We start from the raw sequence: 18,179 nt of genomic DNA, 5'->3' as shown, positions 1-18,179 counted from the left end.
GAAGTGACCTGTAGATGTTCTCGCCCTTGTGTTGGTGATGTGCATTGTGCTGGGGGGGGGGTATTGGAAGTGACCTGTAGATGTTCTCGTCCTTGTGTTGGTGATGTGCATTGTGCTGGGGGGGTATTGGAAGTGACCTGTAGATGTTCTCGTCCTTGTGTTGGTGATGTGCATTGTGCTGGGGGGGGGGGGGGGGTGTTGGAAGTGACCTTTCTCCGAGGCTCAGGATATATCAGACTGGGAGATGTCTCTGAGAGTGTGGGTGATAATAACCCTTCCCTCTCTGCCAGGCTCACGATATATCAGAGTGGGAGATGTCTCTGATAGTGTGGGTGATAATAACTCTTCCCTCTCTGCCAGGCTCAGGATATATCAGACTGGGAGATGTCTCTGAGAGTGTAGGTGATAATAACCCTTCCCTCTCTCCCAGACTCAGGATATATCGGACTGGGAGATGTCTCAGAGTGCGGGTGATAATAACCCTTCCCTCTCTGCCAGGCTGAGGATATATCAGACTGGGAGATGTCTCTGATGTTGATTATTTTAATGAATCTTCTCTTCCCTCTTTGCCAGGCTAGGAAGGAACAGGCTGGAAGATTCTGGGGTGCGGCTGTTTTCGGAGGCACTCGGAAATCCCACGTGCAAGCTGCAGAGACTCGGGTGAGTGATTGTGTCTCACACTCGGGGGCCTGTCTGCTTTCCTGGTGTAGTGAGGCACTAGTAATAGTCAGATAGGGGCGGATTTTAAAAGCCCTGCTCGCGCGCCGGCGGCCTATTTTCCATAGGCCGCCAGCGCGCGCAGAGCCCCGGGACGTGCGTAGGTCCCGGGGTTTTTCGAAGGGGGCGTGTCGGGGGCGGGGCCGACCGACGTGACATTTTGGGGGCAGGACGCGGCGTTTCGGGGGCGGGCCCGGGGGCATGGTTTCGGGCCGGGGCGTTCCGGGGGCGTGGCCGCGCCCTCCAGAACCGCCCCCGGGTTGGGTCTTGGCGCAAACAAAAGTACGCGATCGCGCTTTTTTAAAAAATCTACCCCATAATGAATTGCTCCTGTAATTTCACTGTCACACACTGATTGCTTTTTATTGAGTGAGACGAGCTGCAGAGATTTCGGTAGCAGGACACTAGAGTACAAGGAGCAAGGTGTTGTTTTGGGGAAAGGGAAGCCCATTCCAATATCATGAGCTGCACCGTTACCAGGAGGGAACCAGGCTGCTGGCACTAAAAAGGAGAGAGCGCTGCTTGTAATCCAGATGGTGGGGGAGAGCAGACAAGAGCCTGTTCTGCGTGAGACTCTGGGGGCGGTGCAGCTTCAGACTTTGCCTTCCTTTTTGCCGAAAGTGGTTTTGGACTTACATTTGAATCGGTCTCTTTCTCTGCCCACTTTGCATAGGGATAGAGATGAGAGTGAATTTAGTCTTTTGCATGGACGTCAAGAGGCATCTAATGCGGTACTTGGAGGTTACTAAATCTGCCTGGAAGTTTGATTGACTGTTGGACTCCATGGTGGAGGTAAACAGGGCTGAACCGGCGACGCGTGCCAAGTTTAGCCATTGGGTTAAGGAAAGTTATCCCAGCCACCTTTGTGGATGCCGAGATTCCTTTGCCGACGCAGGTTAGACTGAATTCCTCGAGGGCTCAGGCAGCATCATGGACAGATTACTGTCTCTTGTGGAGATTTGCCGAGTAGTACTCAACGATTTTATTCAGGTTTGACATTGAGCAGTAATTTTTAGGACATTAGGGTCATGGTTAAGCTTCTTCACCGTGGATCTCCTGATCACAGGTAGACTTAAGAAACAGCCACTACTTATCACTGCGCGATAACAGCTTGCAATCTTTCTACCCCTTGGGGATCCTGCCAGGTACTTGTGACTTGGATTGGCCTCTGTTGGAAACAGGATACTGGGCTTGATGGACCCTTGGTCTGACCCAGAATGCCAACTTATCTTCTTATGAGGACCTTTGAGACTTTTTTACTCTCATTCTTCCAAAACCAGAAGAGCTCCACATTTTTGTCTGTTCTGAGGAGCAGTGACCCCCAAACTAGAGGAGCTCCTCTTCTCTTCCCATACTCAAGAGCAGTGACACCCCCCCTCCCTACCACCACCACCACCAAAACAAGAGGCAATCCTCCCTCTCTCCTCCCATCCTCAGTAGCACTGACCCCAAGCCATCAGAGCTTCCTCCTCTCTTCTCATCAGAGCTGTTTCTTGGGGTGGGCGAACTGGGCTGTTGCCCGGGGTGCCATCAGCCAAGGGGAACCCTGACACTTTTGGGACAGAAGAGCCGCTCAGAATGGTCAGAGCAGATCCCATCCTGTCACAACTGAAGAGAGGAGCCATGTGGCTTTGCAAATCCCATGCACCTACGGTTGAAGACAGGTCTGGTGTAACTAAAGAGAAGACTGGGGAGAGCCATCAGGAGGGGGTACTTTTCGCACAGGGCATCATTTGCCCTAAATCTAGGCCTGATTCCTGTGCTTATGAGCAGTGATTTCCAAATTGGTAGAGCACCTATTTTCGCCCCAACCTCAGAAGCAGTTAAGCAAAAATGAGCAGAGCACCCTCCTCTCTCCCCATTCTCAGGAGCACTGACTTCCATCCTCTAAAGCTCCCCCTCTCTCTCCATTCTCTGGAGCAGTGACCCTCAATCCAGCAGAGAGCCCCCTCTCTCCCCCCATGGTCAGGAGCTGTGACCCCCAAACAAGAAGAGAGCCCTCCCCTCTCCCCATCCTCAGGAGCAGTGACCCCCAATCTCCTCATTCTCTCCTCCCATCCTCTAGACCCCATATAAGAGCACCTTCTCCCCCATCTCTTGCTACAGTGATCCCTAATCTAGCGAGCTCTCCATCCATGCTTTAAAGGCATTCTTTCCTTCACGTTTGCTTTGGCCACTGCCCAATATCTGTTTGATATTGGGCAGAGAGTGGGGGGACAAGAGGCGGAGGAAGTTTTGTCCTGGCAGATATTCCCTGATTGTCCTAGCCCTGAGCAGATGTGAGCTGGGGAGGGTACATACAGAACTATTAACAAGCTCACCAGCTTTGGAAGAGAAGCTCCAAGGTATTCATGACTTTCATATCCAGCCCTTTCCGTCTCTTTTCTCAGGCTGCGAGAAAATAATCTGACCGATTGCTGTCTCCAGGATCTCAGCACCGCTCTCAGCTCCAACCAGATCTTCAAATACCTGGATCTGTGCAAAAACTCCTTCAGCAGCCAATCCCTGCCCCTCCTGACTGCGCTGATCCGAAACTGCTCCCGTCTGAGGGTGATAACGTGAGTAATTTTTACTTTTACTTTTTTTTTTTTTTTATTTATAACTTTTTAATAATTCTTACAAGAAAATTCTTGTTGCAAATAGAAAAGAAGATGATAAATTTCCAGTCCAATATCTTATACATAATATATACTCTATATCATACATTTATTTATTTATTTATTTAAAATTTTTATATACCGACGTTCATCCGGGATATCACATCGGTTTACAGTGTAACTGAAACAGGCGCCTGGGATGGCGGTTTACATCGAACAGATATAACGAATTTAACATAAGAACAAATGAGGAGGGGGAAAAGAGGAGGGAAATAATTAAACAAAACTTATGAGCAAAATTTACAAATATATATAGAGTATCACTATGTACAATGTATTCATAAATACAGCAATGCCATGGAAATACAATAGTGTAGAGTTATACGGGAGGAGGGGGGATGGGGAGGGGGTGGGGGGTGTAGGAGGGGAGATGGGGTCCATCTTTTCTAATAGTCCACAATAATAATAAATGCTGATTTATCAATTACTATTTCCATAAAAGAGAGGAAATAAACATACATAGAAACATAGAAATGACGGCAGAAGAAGACCAAATGGCCCATCCAGTCTGCCCAGCAAGCTTCCCTCATTTTTTCTCTCATACTTATCTGTTTCTCTTAGCTCTTGGTTCTAATTCCCTTCCACCCCCACCATTAATGTAGAGAGTGGTGATGGAGCTGCATCCAAGTGAAATATCTAGCTTGATTAGTTAGAGGTAGTAGGGGTAGTAACCGCCGCAATAAGCAAGCTACACCCATGCTTATTTGTTTTTACCCAGATTATGTTATACAGCCCTTATTGGTTGTTTATCTTCTCCCCTGCCGTTGAAGCAGGGAGCTATGCTGGATATGCATGAAGTATCAGTTTTTCTTCTCCCCTGCCGTTGAAGCAGAGAGCTATGCTGGATATGCATCGAAAGTGAAGTATCAGGCACATTTGGTTTGGGGTAAGTCAAACAGTTTAGCCTGGGACAAGCTGGGTAAAGCAGGGCACTTCTGGACTGTTGCCTTTGCTTTGGTCAATTGTTTTAAAAAACAGTCTTTATGCCCCAATTTGTAGTTTGAACCGATTTTTTTTGTGCCAACTAACTCCAAGGGAGAGTTTAAAAGCTGTTTTAAAAGCTGTTTAAAAGCAGTTTAAAAGCTGGAGAGCTATCTGTTTGGAGGTTTCTTTTTTGGTTTTTTTTTTTTTTCCTTCTAGCTTTATTCAAACAGCAAATCAACTTACTAGATTAATAACTTACTATAAAGAAATGAAACACAGACTATAAAGAAAATTAAAAACAGACAGGAATAATCACAGAACCTTTCTACAGTAATAGTAATTACTTTCTACAGTAATAGTAATAACTATAAAGAAATGAAACAGACTAAGAAAATTAAAACACACAGGAATAATCACAGAACCTTGCAATAATCAAAAACCTTGCAATAATCAAAAAATATACTTAGCCACAATGCAGATTTCACAATGTAATATACACGTCCACCAGGAGAAAAACCCCTCCAACTTGTGCTCAGGAACACAATGGCTCCCCTCCTCTACGAATACCTTTGCCCAAGGTCGGGGACACACCCAATTCAGTTAGATTACGTCACTTCTGGACTGTTGCCTTTGCTTTTGGTCAATTGTTTTAAAAAACAGTCTTTATGCCCCAATTTGTAGTTTGAACCGATTTTTTGTGCCAACTAACTCCAAGGGAGAGTTTAAAAGTTGTTTTAAAAGCTGTTTAAAAGCAGTTTAAAAGCTGGAGAGCTATCTGTTTGGAGGTTTCTTTTTTGGTTTTTTTTTTTTTTCATACACAATTATAATACACATTATTATTGTTGTTGAGCAGTAACTGCAACGGTATTTTATAATATTTAGGGAGCGCCCATTCCTAATGTAGAGAAGTAGATAATCAGACCTAACCTTATTTCACGGGAATTTTATCACTTAAAAAGAAGGATAATTGAGATGGATAATAAAAAATATATGATACTCCTTTATATTTTATGCAACATTTACAGGGGTATTTTAATAGGTATATCCCCCCAATCTGGACTACCTTAGGTCTTAGTAATAGAAATTGTTGCCTTCTTTTCTGTGTTGTTTTTGACACATCTGGATATATTCTAACCTTCAATTTATAAAACTCTTCATGTCTATATTTAAAGAATAGTCTTAAAGTCCAATCTTTATCTGGCTCCAAGACAAACGACACTATCAATGTCGCTGCCTGAACCAGTTCAGTGTTGGATGTCTCTAAAATGTGTGATAAGTCCAAGGATAGAGTACTATTGCTTATCTACCTTCCTGGTTAGAATCCAGATTTTCTTGTTTTTTATATGGCATTAAGTAGTATGCTTTTACTATTGGAGGTACCATTTCTTCAGATACTTTCAGTATTTCTACCATATTTTTTTTTAACATATCTTTTGCTGTTATATGAGGTAATTTTGGAAAGTTAATAAATCTTAAATTCCTCCTCCTATTAACATTTTCTAAATTTTCAACTTTCATTTGTAAAATTCTCTTCTCTGCTATTATTGAGTCCTGAAGTGGTTTCCACTTAGAAATGTCCGTCTTTACTCTTTCAGTTTCTTTAGTTGTTACTTCTTTAAATTTTTCCAGGTCGCATACTCTCTCTTGTATTTTGTTGACTTTCCCCACAATAGGATTTATCTGTGTAGACATAGACATCGTCAATCCAGCAGTCGCTTCCCATATTGTATCCAATGTGATTAATTCAGGTTTTGCCAATACCGGGGGTTTAAATTCTTTAAGCAAAACATCTCCTCATCACTACTTTCCCCCTGTAATGTCTGAGTATCTTCCTCTACGGATGGGCTTATCATGATCAGCCTACCCTCTCCAGATTCTCCGGGACTTGCTGACCCTGCCCTCGATGTTACATTCGCGCCTTCCGCTTGTGGAACTTCAGGCAGCATTTCTCGGGCTCTAAAGAGTGCCGGATTCGTAGGTGGTTCCCTGTAAATCGGGGACAATGTTGTTGAATGGTCTGGAGGTGTGGACGCTTGAAATCCTACGTCCACTCCCTTCAACTGCAACCCCTCCGATTTACTGCCCCGTTGCACATGGGCATCCATGGGCCCTAAAACTTGAGTTGTCTGAGAGATAGCAGGGTCTAATCTCTCTTTAGCTCATCATTTTCTGGCAGTATGTGGCATTATTTTAATCAAATGTTAGGGCTCAAATACTGGTCAACAACACTTATTCATCAGCATCAAAACCAACTTTATAGGGCTTTAGAGGGAAAGGAATGATTAATAGTCTATGGAAATCTCTGAGAAGTTAATAATAATAATACCTTACTTGATTGTAAAGTCCACCGATAAGATCTCCACAATTTAAAACAAAGCCGCGCGCCCCTTTGGCGCGTGTGGCTTCGGTGACGCACCGGCGGCGGCTTACACACCGCAAAAGGGGTGGAATTTAAAGAGCTCTCAGCGTCGATGTTAATTGATGTCAGCATGTCCTCACGTCCCAGCTGATCCCTGTCGGGGCCAGTAATTACCTGCACCCCTGGAAGGCCGCTGGGTCCGTTCTTTACTCAGTCCTTCTCCTCTGCCCCTACTTTTACTTATTTTAAAATAATTTATAAATTGCTGTTTCCACATGAAAAATCACTTAAAGCGATGTACAAATAAACGCAAATAATACAATACACATCAATGGCCGTACAGCTTAAACCAAACTTAAAAACAAGACACCTATCATAGCGCTATATCTGCTTAAGTTTATGCCTTCCCCACAAATTATCCCCTGATCACATAACCTCTCACTACTGGGCTGTCCAACCTCTTAATCCCCACCACTCGTTAGCCAAGTTTTCAAACCCTTATGAAATTTAAACTGGTCTCACAGTTGATCTATTTACTTCACATCCATCTCCAATGCCTGTCCCCCGCTTTATTTCCACTCACTCTAGATATTAATTATACCAGCTCTATTATTTCTCCCAAGCAGTTGAACCAATTATATCCGTTGCACCAGTTTGTGCCAGCCCTTGTTTTCCTCTGTTATTTATACGGCCTGCGAGCTAAGTTTTTACTGTTCTTGTTTTCTATTGTTCTATGTACAGCCTATGAGCGAAGTTAATGTTTACTGTAAACCGAGGCGATCTGTATCTCATACAGGAACCGCAGTATATAAAATCTAATAAATAAATAAACAGATCCTTCTGCCAATAAACTTTGGTAATTCATTCTGCAGTGTAGAGACTGCTGTAGAGAAAGCTCTGTGCTGCAAATGCATGGGTTTGTTTGATGGCACTGAAGCTGTGATTTCAGGTTAGTTCTCAACTCAATCAGTTCCCTATCACTGGATTCAGCCTCTCAGATGCGGCGGGCCAGCCCCCTTCAGTACCTTAAATGCTAAACTTTAAGCTTTTAAATTTAAATCGCTGAGCGATAGGGAGCCAGAGCAACTCCAACAAGAAAGGCGCAGCTGGTATATGATGGACTTCAGCTGTCACACTTTGCACAACTTGCAACCTCCTAATCCCTTACCCTGGTAATCCAAGGTAAAGTACGTTGCAGTAATCCAACTGCAACAGCACCAGAGCATGGCTCATCTTTTCCAAACTCCAAAACAGTTTTAGTTCTCTAACCCATTTCAATCTTTGTTAGTTCTCTAACCCATTTCAATCCCTGAAATGGGTTAGAGAACTAAAACTCTTCAACAGCACCATGCTCTGGTGCTGTTGCAGTTGGATTACTGCAACGTACTTTACCTTGGATTACCAGGGAAAGGGATTAGGAGGTTGCAAGTTGTAAAAGGTACAACCGCTGAAGTCCATCATATACCAGCTGCTCCTTTCTTGTTGGAGTTGCTCTGGCTCCCTATCGCTCACCACCAATGAGATCTCTTTCTCCATAGACAATAATGAATCCAACTTTACTCCAAGCAATTCACTTCTTGTAGAGTAGTGAACATACAGCCCGATCCAGTAAAGTCCGTGGGAGAGCGGACTAACGCCCGCTCTCCCGGCGTGCGCACCGGCCCCTCGCCGGTGCGAGCGATCCAGTATTTAAATGAGGCGACGCGGTGCAAACGAGGGAAAGGAGGCGCTAGGGACACTAGCGCGTCCCTAGCGCCTCCTTTTGGCCTGGAGCGGCGGCTGTCAGCGGGTTTGACAGCCGACGCTCAATTTGCCGGCGTCGGTTCTCGAGCCCGCTGACAGCCACGGGCTCGGAAACCGGACGCCGGCAAAATTTTTTTTTTTTTTTTTACTTTTGGGGACCTCCGACTTAATATCGCTATGATATTAAGTCGGAGGGTGCACAGAAAAGCAGTTTTTACTGCTTTTCTGTGCACTTCCCTGGCGCCGGAAGAAATTAGCGCCGACCTTTGGGCGGTGCTAATTTCTTAGAGTAAAATGTGCGGCTTGGCTGCACATTTTACTTACTGGATCGCTTGGTAATACCTAATAGGGCCATCAACATGCATTTGCATGTTGAGGGCGCTATTAGGTGCCGCGGGTGGGCCGCGTGTTTTCCTCCCCTTACTGAATAAGGGGTAAGGGAAAACACGCGTCCAGAGCAGGGTGACAGTGCGCTCCGACGGAGCACACTTTACTGGATCGACCTGATAGTGCTGTCCAACGAAGGACAGGGGAGCCCAACAGGAATGAATATAGTGCTGTCCAACGAAGGACAGGGGAGTCCAACAACGAAGTGCAGGGGAACCCAAAAAGAGTGAACATAGTGCTGACCAACAAAGGACAGGGGAGCCCAACAGGAGTGAAGATAGTGCTCTCCACCAAAGGACAGGGAAGCCCAAAAAGAGTCAATATAGTGTTGTCCAACAAAGGACAGGGCAGCCCAACAGGAATGAATATAGTGCTGTCCATCAAAGGACAGGGGAGCCCAACAGGAGTGAAGATAGTGCTCTCCACCAAAGGACAGGGAAGCCCAAAAAGAGTCAATATAGTGTTGTCCAACAAAGGACAGGGAAGCACAACAGCAGTGAACATAGTACCACCCAATGAAGGACAGGGCAGCCCAACAGGAATGAATACAGTGCTGTCCAACGAAGGTCAGTGGAGCCCAAACTTCAGATTTTCCTGAATTTAAAATCAACCCATTCTCTCACAGCTGTAGTAATACTTAAACGTTCGTTTAATTGCAAAAGAGCCTCACCTTCCCTTTTACCCAACAGGGCCTAAAGTTGGATGATATCCAAATCAATAAATGGGATAAACCCAAACGATGGAATCAATTCACCCACTCTAACCAAAAGCCTTTTAAAGAGCAATGGAGATAGGGAAGAGCCTTGAGGACCCTATAGGAGAATTTGTGAGTCTGGCAGGAATCCTGCATGCCCTAAAATATAAAACAATATCACAGCACCACTTCCGTTTTTCATACCCCTCTATATTGCTTGCTTTAACATTATTTTTTTATGTAAAGAACTGTCTACTCTGTCCCTCCTTAAAAGATAAACCTGGGTAAGGCTCTATCTCAAAGGGTCACATTCAGCCACAATAACAATTACTAACCAGGGAGCTCTGGGAGTGAGCAACAAGGAATGGATTTCCCATTGGAATCTGTTGGGTACTTCCAGGCAAACAGAACTGGCCACTGTTGGGATGCTGGCCTCGATGGACTGTTGGGATGCTTGGTCTCACCCAGCACGGCACTTCTTATGTTCTAATGTTACATGAACTTTCATGATTACACAGATCCCGTCTTTATACATCTGTGACTCTGAACTTTAAAAATAAGACTTTACCAAATGGTTGAAAAACTATTGGAAGAGGAAGAACAGAGAGAGAAAATTCCCATTCCCTGTTCTTTCTGTGTGGTAAGAGAATCATGCAGAATGCCCCAGGTGACACACTTCTGACAGCTAATAACAGTAATGATGAGGAAATAGAGAGTATCCCAAACTGAAAACGTTTCTGAAGTAGAAATCGGAGCCTTAGTTGGGAAGCAGACAGTGTAGTGAATGTAGTAGCACCACCGGGGACTCGTGTAGCCCGTGCAGAATGCCCCAGGTGACACACTTCTGACAGCTAATAACAGTAATGATGAGGAAATAGAGAGTATCCCAAACTGAAAACGTTTCTGAAGTAGAAATCGGAGCCTTAGTTGGGAAGCAGACAGTGTAGTGAATGTGATAGCACCACCGGGGACTCGTGTAACCCGGGCAGAAAGCCCTCAGCTCTACTCTCTTCTCTCTGAGGCATTTCCTTGAAGCTCAGTAGCTTGCACTAACATTAACACAGGAAATGCACGTGTTAGGTACTGAGTCAGTCCCATTGGTAATAACGGGGCCACAGCAATTAATGTGCACATTAACCCACGTTAATGTTCGCAGGGTTAAGTGAACACGCCTCATTATTGTTGACGTTTGATGTTCTGGGATGAGTCCTTTCTAACAACTCTCTTTCTCATGCAGGCTGTATGGCAATGATCAGCTGAGTCCCCAGACAAAGGATGAACTGAGAGCCCTGAACAGAGAGCTGCGTGCCTTGCGACCGAAACTGAAAGTAGAGGTGTGACAGAACCTCCCCACGACTTTTTATATAAAACTTGAGTTCTCCGGCAATCCTTCCCAGATTGTACTGGGAGAGGCGGTGTGAGGGACAGCAGCAGCAGCTTTGTTACATTACCAGCATCTTCACTCACATAATCCTGAAAGCAGCTGGGCCTTGCCTGAAATGGATGTGGGGGGGTGTTTGGTGATTTCTGTTGCCTATGGAGGTCAGTTGGATAGTTAGCAGCACTAAGTTATTTATTTATTAAAATGATTTATATACTACATTTGTAGAAATGTATACTGGTAATAGTAAAAAAAAGTTCCTGAACATAATGAGATCTGTAAATAAATAATCTGTAAATAAACTGTAAAGGACTTCAAAGGGGCGTGGGATAAACTCTGGATCCATAAAGTCTAGAGGACGTGAATGAAGAGTGGGTGACTCGCCAGAATGATGGCTACTGCCTGGACACAATACCCTTATTCAATAAACATACACATGCTTACTGTGACTCCAACATCACTCTAAGCTACAACAGCAAGAGGAAATGTGGAAAAAAGGATTTGCACTCACAAAGAGGGGAGTAGCTGGCTTGTTATGGGGTTTACTACCCCAAACCAAATAAGCCTGATACTTCACTTTCAATGCATATAAAGCATAGCGCTCTGCTTCAACAGCAGGGGAGAAAGACTGATACTTCACACATATCCAGCATAGATCTCTGCTTCAACGGCAGGGGAGAAAGACTGATACTTCACTTTCAATGCATATAAAGCATAGTTCTCTGCTTCAACAGCAGGGGAGAAAGACTGATACTTCACGCATATCCAGCATAGATCTCTGCTTCAACGGCAGGGGAGGAAGACTATTTCACTTGGATGCAGTTCCAGCACTGCTCTCTACATTAATGGCGGGGGTGGAAGGGAAATAGAATAAAAACGGTTACTAAGAGCCAAGAGAAACAGATAAGTATATGAGAGAAAAAAAAAAAGTGTGAAAGCTTGCTGGGCAGACTGGATGGGCCGTGTGGTGGTCTTCTGCGTCATTTCTATGTTTCTATCAGTCCAGACCAGTGGGTTGTGCAGCCCTACCAGCAGATGGAGTCAGAGAAACAAAGCTTTGGGCACTGCCTCAGATCTGAGAGTGCCACCTGCAGTCCCTCAGTATTTCTCTGACTCCAGCAGATGGTAGAGGTGCATTGCTGCAGTCTGTAAGTTTAAAAAAGAGAGGAAAATAGTGACAGGGAAAGTTTTTCCTGGACGTTAGAGTAGTTAGTGAGTTGTACAGCTCCCTGAGGGTTAGGCACCTTCGTGGGCCATCCCTTAGTGGAAGCCGGGCGACCGGGGGCTTGGACGCCGCTGTCTGAGTCTCTACCCTGGCGTCCATAACCAGGGTTTCCTGGTTCCCTGGACCACCTTCTTCTCCCTGATCCTGCAGACTCCACAGGTAACTGTATAAAGTTACAAAAAAGAAATAGAGTCTGAAGGCGGAGGTAAGCAGAGTCTATGCCAAGGATTGACCTGGTCAGCTTAGTGGCAGGCCAGTTGGGAGAGTGTGGAGCTAGAGACCCCATGGGACTCGTCAATGAACCGGGACTCCGGGCAGGGTCAGCGGGGGAGGAGTGCGAAGGCCCTCGCGCCAGAGGTAAGCCGCGTTTGCGCGGCCCCGAATCACATTGGCGGGCCCCAAAGAGCAAAGTCATCCACCTTGAGGGAGCTTTTTTAGCCCCAGACAATGTCGGAGGCTTCCCAGCCCAAACCGTCTCCTTTTTGCCGGCAACCGTGTGGCAAATCCATGGCGCAACGGGCCAGGCCCTCGATGCTAACTCCCTGTGTTCTGACTGCAGCTCTGGACAGGAGGGATCTTCTGCGGGCGGAAGGGCTCTGGTTCGACCGGGTCGATGTCCTCTTCCGTTTGGGGGGGGAGGAAGTGGCCTGCATTGGAGGCCGCAGGAAGAGGAGTCCTCCCCCCATTTTATTCCCTGTAGATCAGGATTGCTCCTTTGAGGATGTTATAGATTACGGTTTTGGTATTACTAACATCTAATGTTTTAGTATTTTTATTATGATTCCATGTTTTTATTTGAGTCGTTATGGCACGTGAGTTAATTTTATTGTTGTAATTATTAATTATATTACGTGCCCTGTGAACGTTGTGAAAGGAATTGCTCCAATGACGGTTTACCAAAACCTTACAAAAGAAATAAATACTGAGGGAGAATGAGGTCCTGGGAGAGTTCCTCCCCGGAGTTTGTTCTTCTCTTCACCAGGCTTTCCTGGCAGGAAGCAGACGATGTTGAAGAGAGCAGCAACGGCCGGGGAATCCTTCGGAATTTTAAGCCCAAGCGGGGCGTCCAGGGGGTCCTCACATCTCCAGCAACGTTTAGGGGACGCAGGGGACGGGGAGTCGAGGATAGCTTGCCGGCCCCGCAGGGGGGAGCCCCAGATTAGGGGTGGATCAGGATCCTGGAATTGATCATGATCTGGGTGATGGGACCCAGGATCACACGGATCGGACAAGCTCCCATCTTCGGAAGGTGATGATCCCAGCGTACTGCGCTTGTTTAAGCGTGAGAAGCTCTGGCCACTTGTCCGCCAGGTTTTGGAGGGTCCTGGGAGTCAAGGTCTCTCAGGACAGTCTGATAGCGAAGGGGTTAACCGGTCCTGGATGGGATTCAGGGGCCGACGACATCCTTCCCTTTACTGAAGAAGATCCGCAAGCTGGTGAACTGGGAGTGGAAGTCTCCAGATGTGGGCTTGAAGGTGGGCAGAGAATTGGCAAAGAATTATCCCCTACTGCAGGAAAATTTGGATCTCCCTTAAGGTCCCGAAGGTAGACGCGGCTATGTTTATCACAGGTAGGACTCTCCTTCAGAGAGAGGTTCCCACGGTTTGGCATCACTTGCAAGTCCTGGGATCCATGGCCTCCACCTTTGGATTTGGTTCTGTGGGCGTTTCACTCACATGCGACCAGTTATGCGTGCTCTGTTGTTGAGGTGGAGTCCGGGTCGGAGCACTTCCATTTTTTTATAATTTTTTTTATTTATGCAATTTTTAGATATATTACATCATATATCAAAAGAAATAAAGAATCCAAACTTTAACATCATTAATTAGAAATATACAAGCCGTTAAGCCCGTCACAACGGGCTACATTACATTTTTGTTTTCGGTCCATTTTCGAAAACAGCACCCTCCTACACTTTTTCTCCCTCATTCCCCTTCCCCTCAGTCACTCACCCCTTCCCACCCCTCAGTCTTACTCACTCTGTCTCCCACTGCCTCCTTCCCCTCACTCTCACCTCCCTCCCCTTCCCTCAGTCACTCCCCACCCTGTCTCAATCCCATCCCCTCTCCTCAGCCCTCCTCCACTCCTTTTCTCTGCTCCACAAACTTCTTACCCTTCCACTTACTCAATCACTGCTCACTCTCCCCATTCTCCCTCTCCCCCAACTCTTCCCCACCCCCTCCCGTCCCCCCTCTAAGTCCCCCTCCCCCGTCCCTACCTCCCCTCCCTCAATCCCTCCCTCCCTCCCACTCAGTCCCTCCCTCCCACTCAGTCCGTCTCTCCCTCTCACTCAGTCCCTCCCTCCCCACCTCAGTCCCTCCCCTCACTCAATCCCTCCCTCCCTTCCACTCAGTCCCTTCCTCCCCCTCAGTCCCTCCCCCTCACTCAGTCCCTCCTCCCCCTCCCACTCAGTCCCTCCCTCCCACTCCCTCCCTCTCACTCAGTCCGTCCCTCCCTCTCTCTTCTCCTCCCTCCCTCGCTACTGGCCCGCCGTCCTCGTCTTCGTTCGCTGCCGTCGCTGCCGCCGCCGCTCAACGCCGCCGCTGCCACCGACGCCGCCATCGCCGCTGCGCTGCCACTCGACACCACTGCCGCACGACGCCGCCATGTTTTTTTTTTATTACATGGCTAAGACAGACGTCCTTGCCCGCACATGCGCAGTAGAGCTGCGCTCTACTGCGCATGTGCGGGCCATCGGTCATGGCCCATTTATAAGGTAGATACAAGTAATTATTCCAATGGATCTCGTAATCATTGGACCAAGACTTTAAGCATTTATTTTATTTATTTATTTAATTTTATATACCGAGGTTCTTGTATCAAAAAAATCCCTCCGGTTTACATAAAACACTGAGATGCCCAAAAAGGGAGGGGCTTTACATAGAACAATAGAACAAAGTACAAATTGAACAAAGCATAGTATAGTTACAAGAAACGTTGGGACTCAGTATCATAGTATAGTAACAAATAAAACAATAAAGCACAATATATACAATAAAGTATTATATACAATAAAGTACATTTATATTTATAGAGCTCATCACTTATTTATCGAAGAAAGAAAAAAAAAAACTAGAAATAAACCATACACATAGGACTCTACCCCTACAAATTTGATACAGCAATTCATGCCTTCCCATCTAGAAAGTCCCTTAATTGTTCAGGTTTCTAGGAAAATATATTTAGCCTCTTGATACTTCAGAAGACATTTACAGGGATATCTTAATATCATACTGGCTCCTCGATTAATCACTTCACTTCTCATGTGGAGAAATTTCTTCCTTCGCTCTTGAGTACTTCGGACTAAGTCCGGATATATCCAAATACTTTGCCCATAGTATTGAACAGATCTATTTCTAAAAAAGAATTTTAAAACAAGATTTTTATCCTGTTCAAAGGCAAAGGACGCCAGCAATGTCCCTCTTGATTTAATTTCAGAATGTATAGTTAACTCAATCAATTCAGAGACATTCATAGACGTTTGTTCAGGTGTTTCCACAGGTTCTGCCGATGTCATTGGCTTCTTTGAAACAAAAAACACTTTAGTAATAACCAGAATAATGTCTTTTGGAATTTTTTAACTAACCTCCATGTACTCTTTAAACATGTCCAGAGGTGACTGTTTTTTAAGAAAGGAAAATTAACTATTTGCAAATTTAAATAGCGCAATGAGTTCTCAATATTTTCAATCTCCTTTCTGAAATACCTTCAGTTTTAATCAAATTACACTGAACCTTTTCAATTATTGCAACTTTTTCTTCTAGTTTTCCTATTTTCTCTTGAATGTTCACTTGTAGCCTTTTCAACCTTCAACCCTCTTTTATTAAGCTCCAGAAATGCTTGTGTAAGTGTTGTAACTGCCAATTCAATAGAAATAGCATTCCACAAAAAGTCTAGAGTAACAACTGGTGGTTTCTGCAATGAAAATGCCATTTTAGGTTGTAACTGTACCAAATCCTGAAATGCTGTACTGTCCTCGTTGTTCCTGCCGGACTGGCCAAATGGGGGTTCGGTGTGGAGGTGACCACATCTCCCGTCGCTCCTCCAACTTCTCCGGGCTTTGACCCTCCGTCCTCCTCGTCCGTTTCAGGATGTAGTAATTCTCTCCTCTCTGGGAGAGCCCGCAATGTTTCCCTCTGCTCCTCCCCTCGAACTGAGTGCCCCCCCACCATCTTGGGGCACCTGAAAGCACCTCTCCACCGCCATGAAAGGAAACAGGAGAAAAACATCATAAAAAAGGAACAGTGATGAGAGGGAGAGAAACGATCTGAAGCCCCGCCCCCTGACATCACAGAGGGCAACACCGATGGTTGAAAGGCGCCGTGCCACCAGGCGTCGCGCGCCGAAGGGGCGCAACAAAGGGGCCCTCCCCTTTGTGTACCCCTTTGTGCAATCCGTAGTGCATGTTCCAACTAATATCTTTGCAATTGATTGTCTCTCTTTCTTATTTAGTATGCTTCCTGGTATGCCTTTTGTTCAATTGTTAAAATTTCTTGCATTTTGAAATTTTGTAAACCGTTATGATGGCTTTACCGAATGACGGTACATAAAACTAATAAATAAATAAATGAATGAATGAAAACCTTCTCTGGAATGGGTATCTCCCCAACATCCTCTTCAGTAAACATCGAAGCAAAATCAATCATTTAATCTTTCCGCGATGGCCTTATCTTCTCTAAGTGCCCCTTTAACCCCTCGATCATCTAACGGTCCAACTGACTCCCTCAGAGGCTTTCTGCTTCAGATATATTTTTTTAAAGTTTTTACTGTGAGTTTTTGCCACTTCGGCCAACTTCATTTCAAATTCTCTCTTAGCCTGTCTTATCAATGTCTTACATTTAACTTGTCAACGTTTATGCTTTATCCTATTTTCTTCTGTTGAATCCTTCTTCCAATTTTTACATAGTAACATAGTAATGATGGCAGAAAAAGACCAACATGGTACATCTAGTCTGCCCAGCAAGCTTTCCAAGTTAGTAACTGCTGCTCCATGCAGGTTACCCCCATGTTTCTCTTAATGAAGATCTTTTGGCTAAAATAGCTTCTTTCTCCTCACCTTTTAACCATGCCGGTAATCATTTTGCCTTCTTTCCACCTTTCTTAATGTGTGGAATACATCTGGATTGTACTTCTAGGATGGTATTTTTTTTTTAACATTGTCCATGCCAAATCCACACTCTTAACCTTTGTAGCTGCACCTTTCAGTTTTTTTCTAACAATTTTTCTCATTTTATCAAAGTTTCCCTTTTGAAAGTTTAGCACGAGAGCCTTGGATTTGCACACTGTTCCTCTTCCAGTCATTAAATCAAATTTGATCATATTATGATCACTATTGCCAAGCGGCCCCACCACCGTTATCTCTCACCAAGTCCTGTGCTCCACCGAGAATTAGATCTAAAATTGCTCCCTCTCTCGTCGGTTCCTGAACCAATTGCTCCATAAAGCTATCATTTATTCCATCCAGGAACGTTATCTCTCTAGCGTGTCCCGATGATACATTTACCCAGTCTATATTGGGATAATTGAAGTCTCCCATTATTTCCACACTACCAATTTGGTTAGCTTCCCTAATTTCTCTTAGCATTTCACTGTCCGTCTCACCATCTTGACCAGGTGGACGGTAGTATACCCCTATCACTACAGTCTTCCCCAACACACAAGTGATTTCTACGCATAAAGATTCAATTTTGTATTTAGTCTCATGCAGGATGCTGTTGGACTCTATGCCATCCCGGACATAAAGCGCCACACCTCTTCCCGAGTGTTCCTCTCTGTCATTGCGATATAATTTGTACCCCGGTATAGCACTGTCCCATTGGTTATCCTCCTTCCACCATGTCTCTGAGATGCCAATTAAGTCTATGTCATCATTCACTGCTATACATTCTAATTCTTCCATCTTACTTCTTAGACTTCTGGCATTAGCATACAAACATTTCAAAGTTTGTTTTTTGTTTGCATTTTCATTCTGCTTTTTAATTGATAGGGATAAGTTAGAATTTTTTAGCTCAGGTGAGTTTTTAGTTACAGGCACTTGGACTACTTTTCTTATTACTGGAACCTCACTGTCGGGATGCCCTAATTCTAATGCA

At 45.1% G+C, this 18,179-nt stretch overlaps 1 protein-coding gene across 9 annotated transcripts in view; it reads left to right on the top strand.

The window, feature by feature from the left end:
- The window catches only part of LOC115079733 (NACHT, LRR and PYD domains-containing protein 3-like), a 123,132-nt gene extending 111,927 nt beyond the window's left edge, over positions 1-11,205 (top strand). For 8 of the 9 annotated variants that reach the window (XM_029583543.1, XM_029583533.1, XM_029583595.1 and 5 more), the window contains 3 exons: positions 574-660; positions 3,108-3,275; positions 10,719-11,205. In XM_029583543.1, coding sequence (XP_029439403.1) covers positions 574-660; positions 3,108-3,275; positions 10,719-10,821 — 358 coding nt within the window. In that variant the 3' untranslated portion in view covers positions 10,822-11,205. Of the gene's footprint in view, positions 1-573; positions 661-1,390; positions 1,510-3,107; positions 3,276-10,718 lie in introns of those variants that run through there. The other variant, XM_029583550.1, reaches the window with a different exon arrangement.
- Positions 11,206-18,179: the final 6,974 nt, after the last annotated feature.

This window comes from Rhinatrema bivittatum, chromosome 1, assembly GCF_901001135.1.
Source record: "Rhinatrema bivittatum chromosome 1, aRhiBiv1.1, whole genome shotgun sequence".
Taxonomy (NCBI): Eukaryota; Metazoa; Chordata; class Amphibia; order Gymnophiona; family Rhinatrematidae; genus Rhinatrema; species Rhinatrema bivittatum.
The sequence above is the reverse complement of the archived record's forward strand: the minus strand, read 5'-3'. Positions and strand labels throughout refer to the sequence as shown.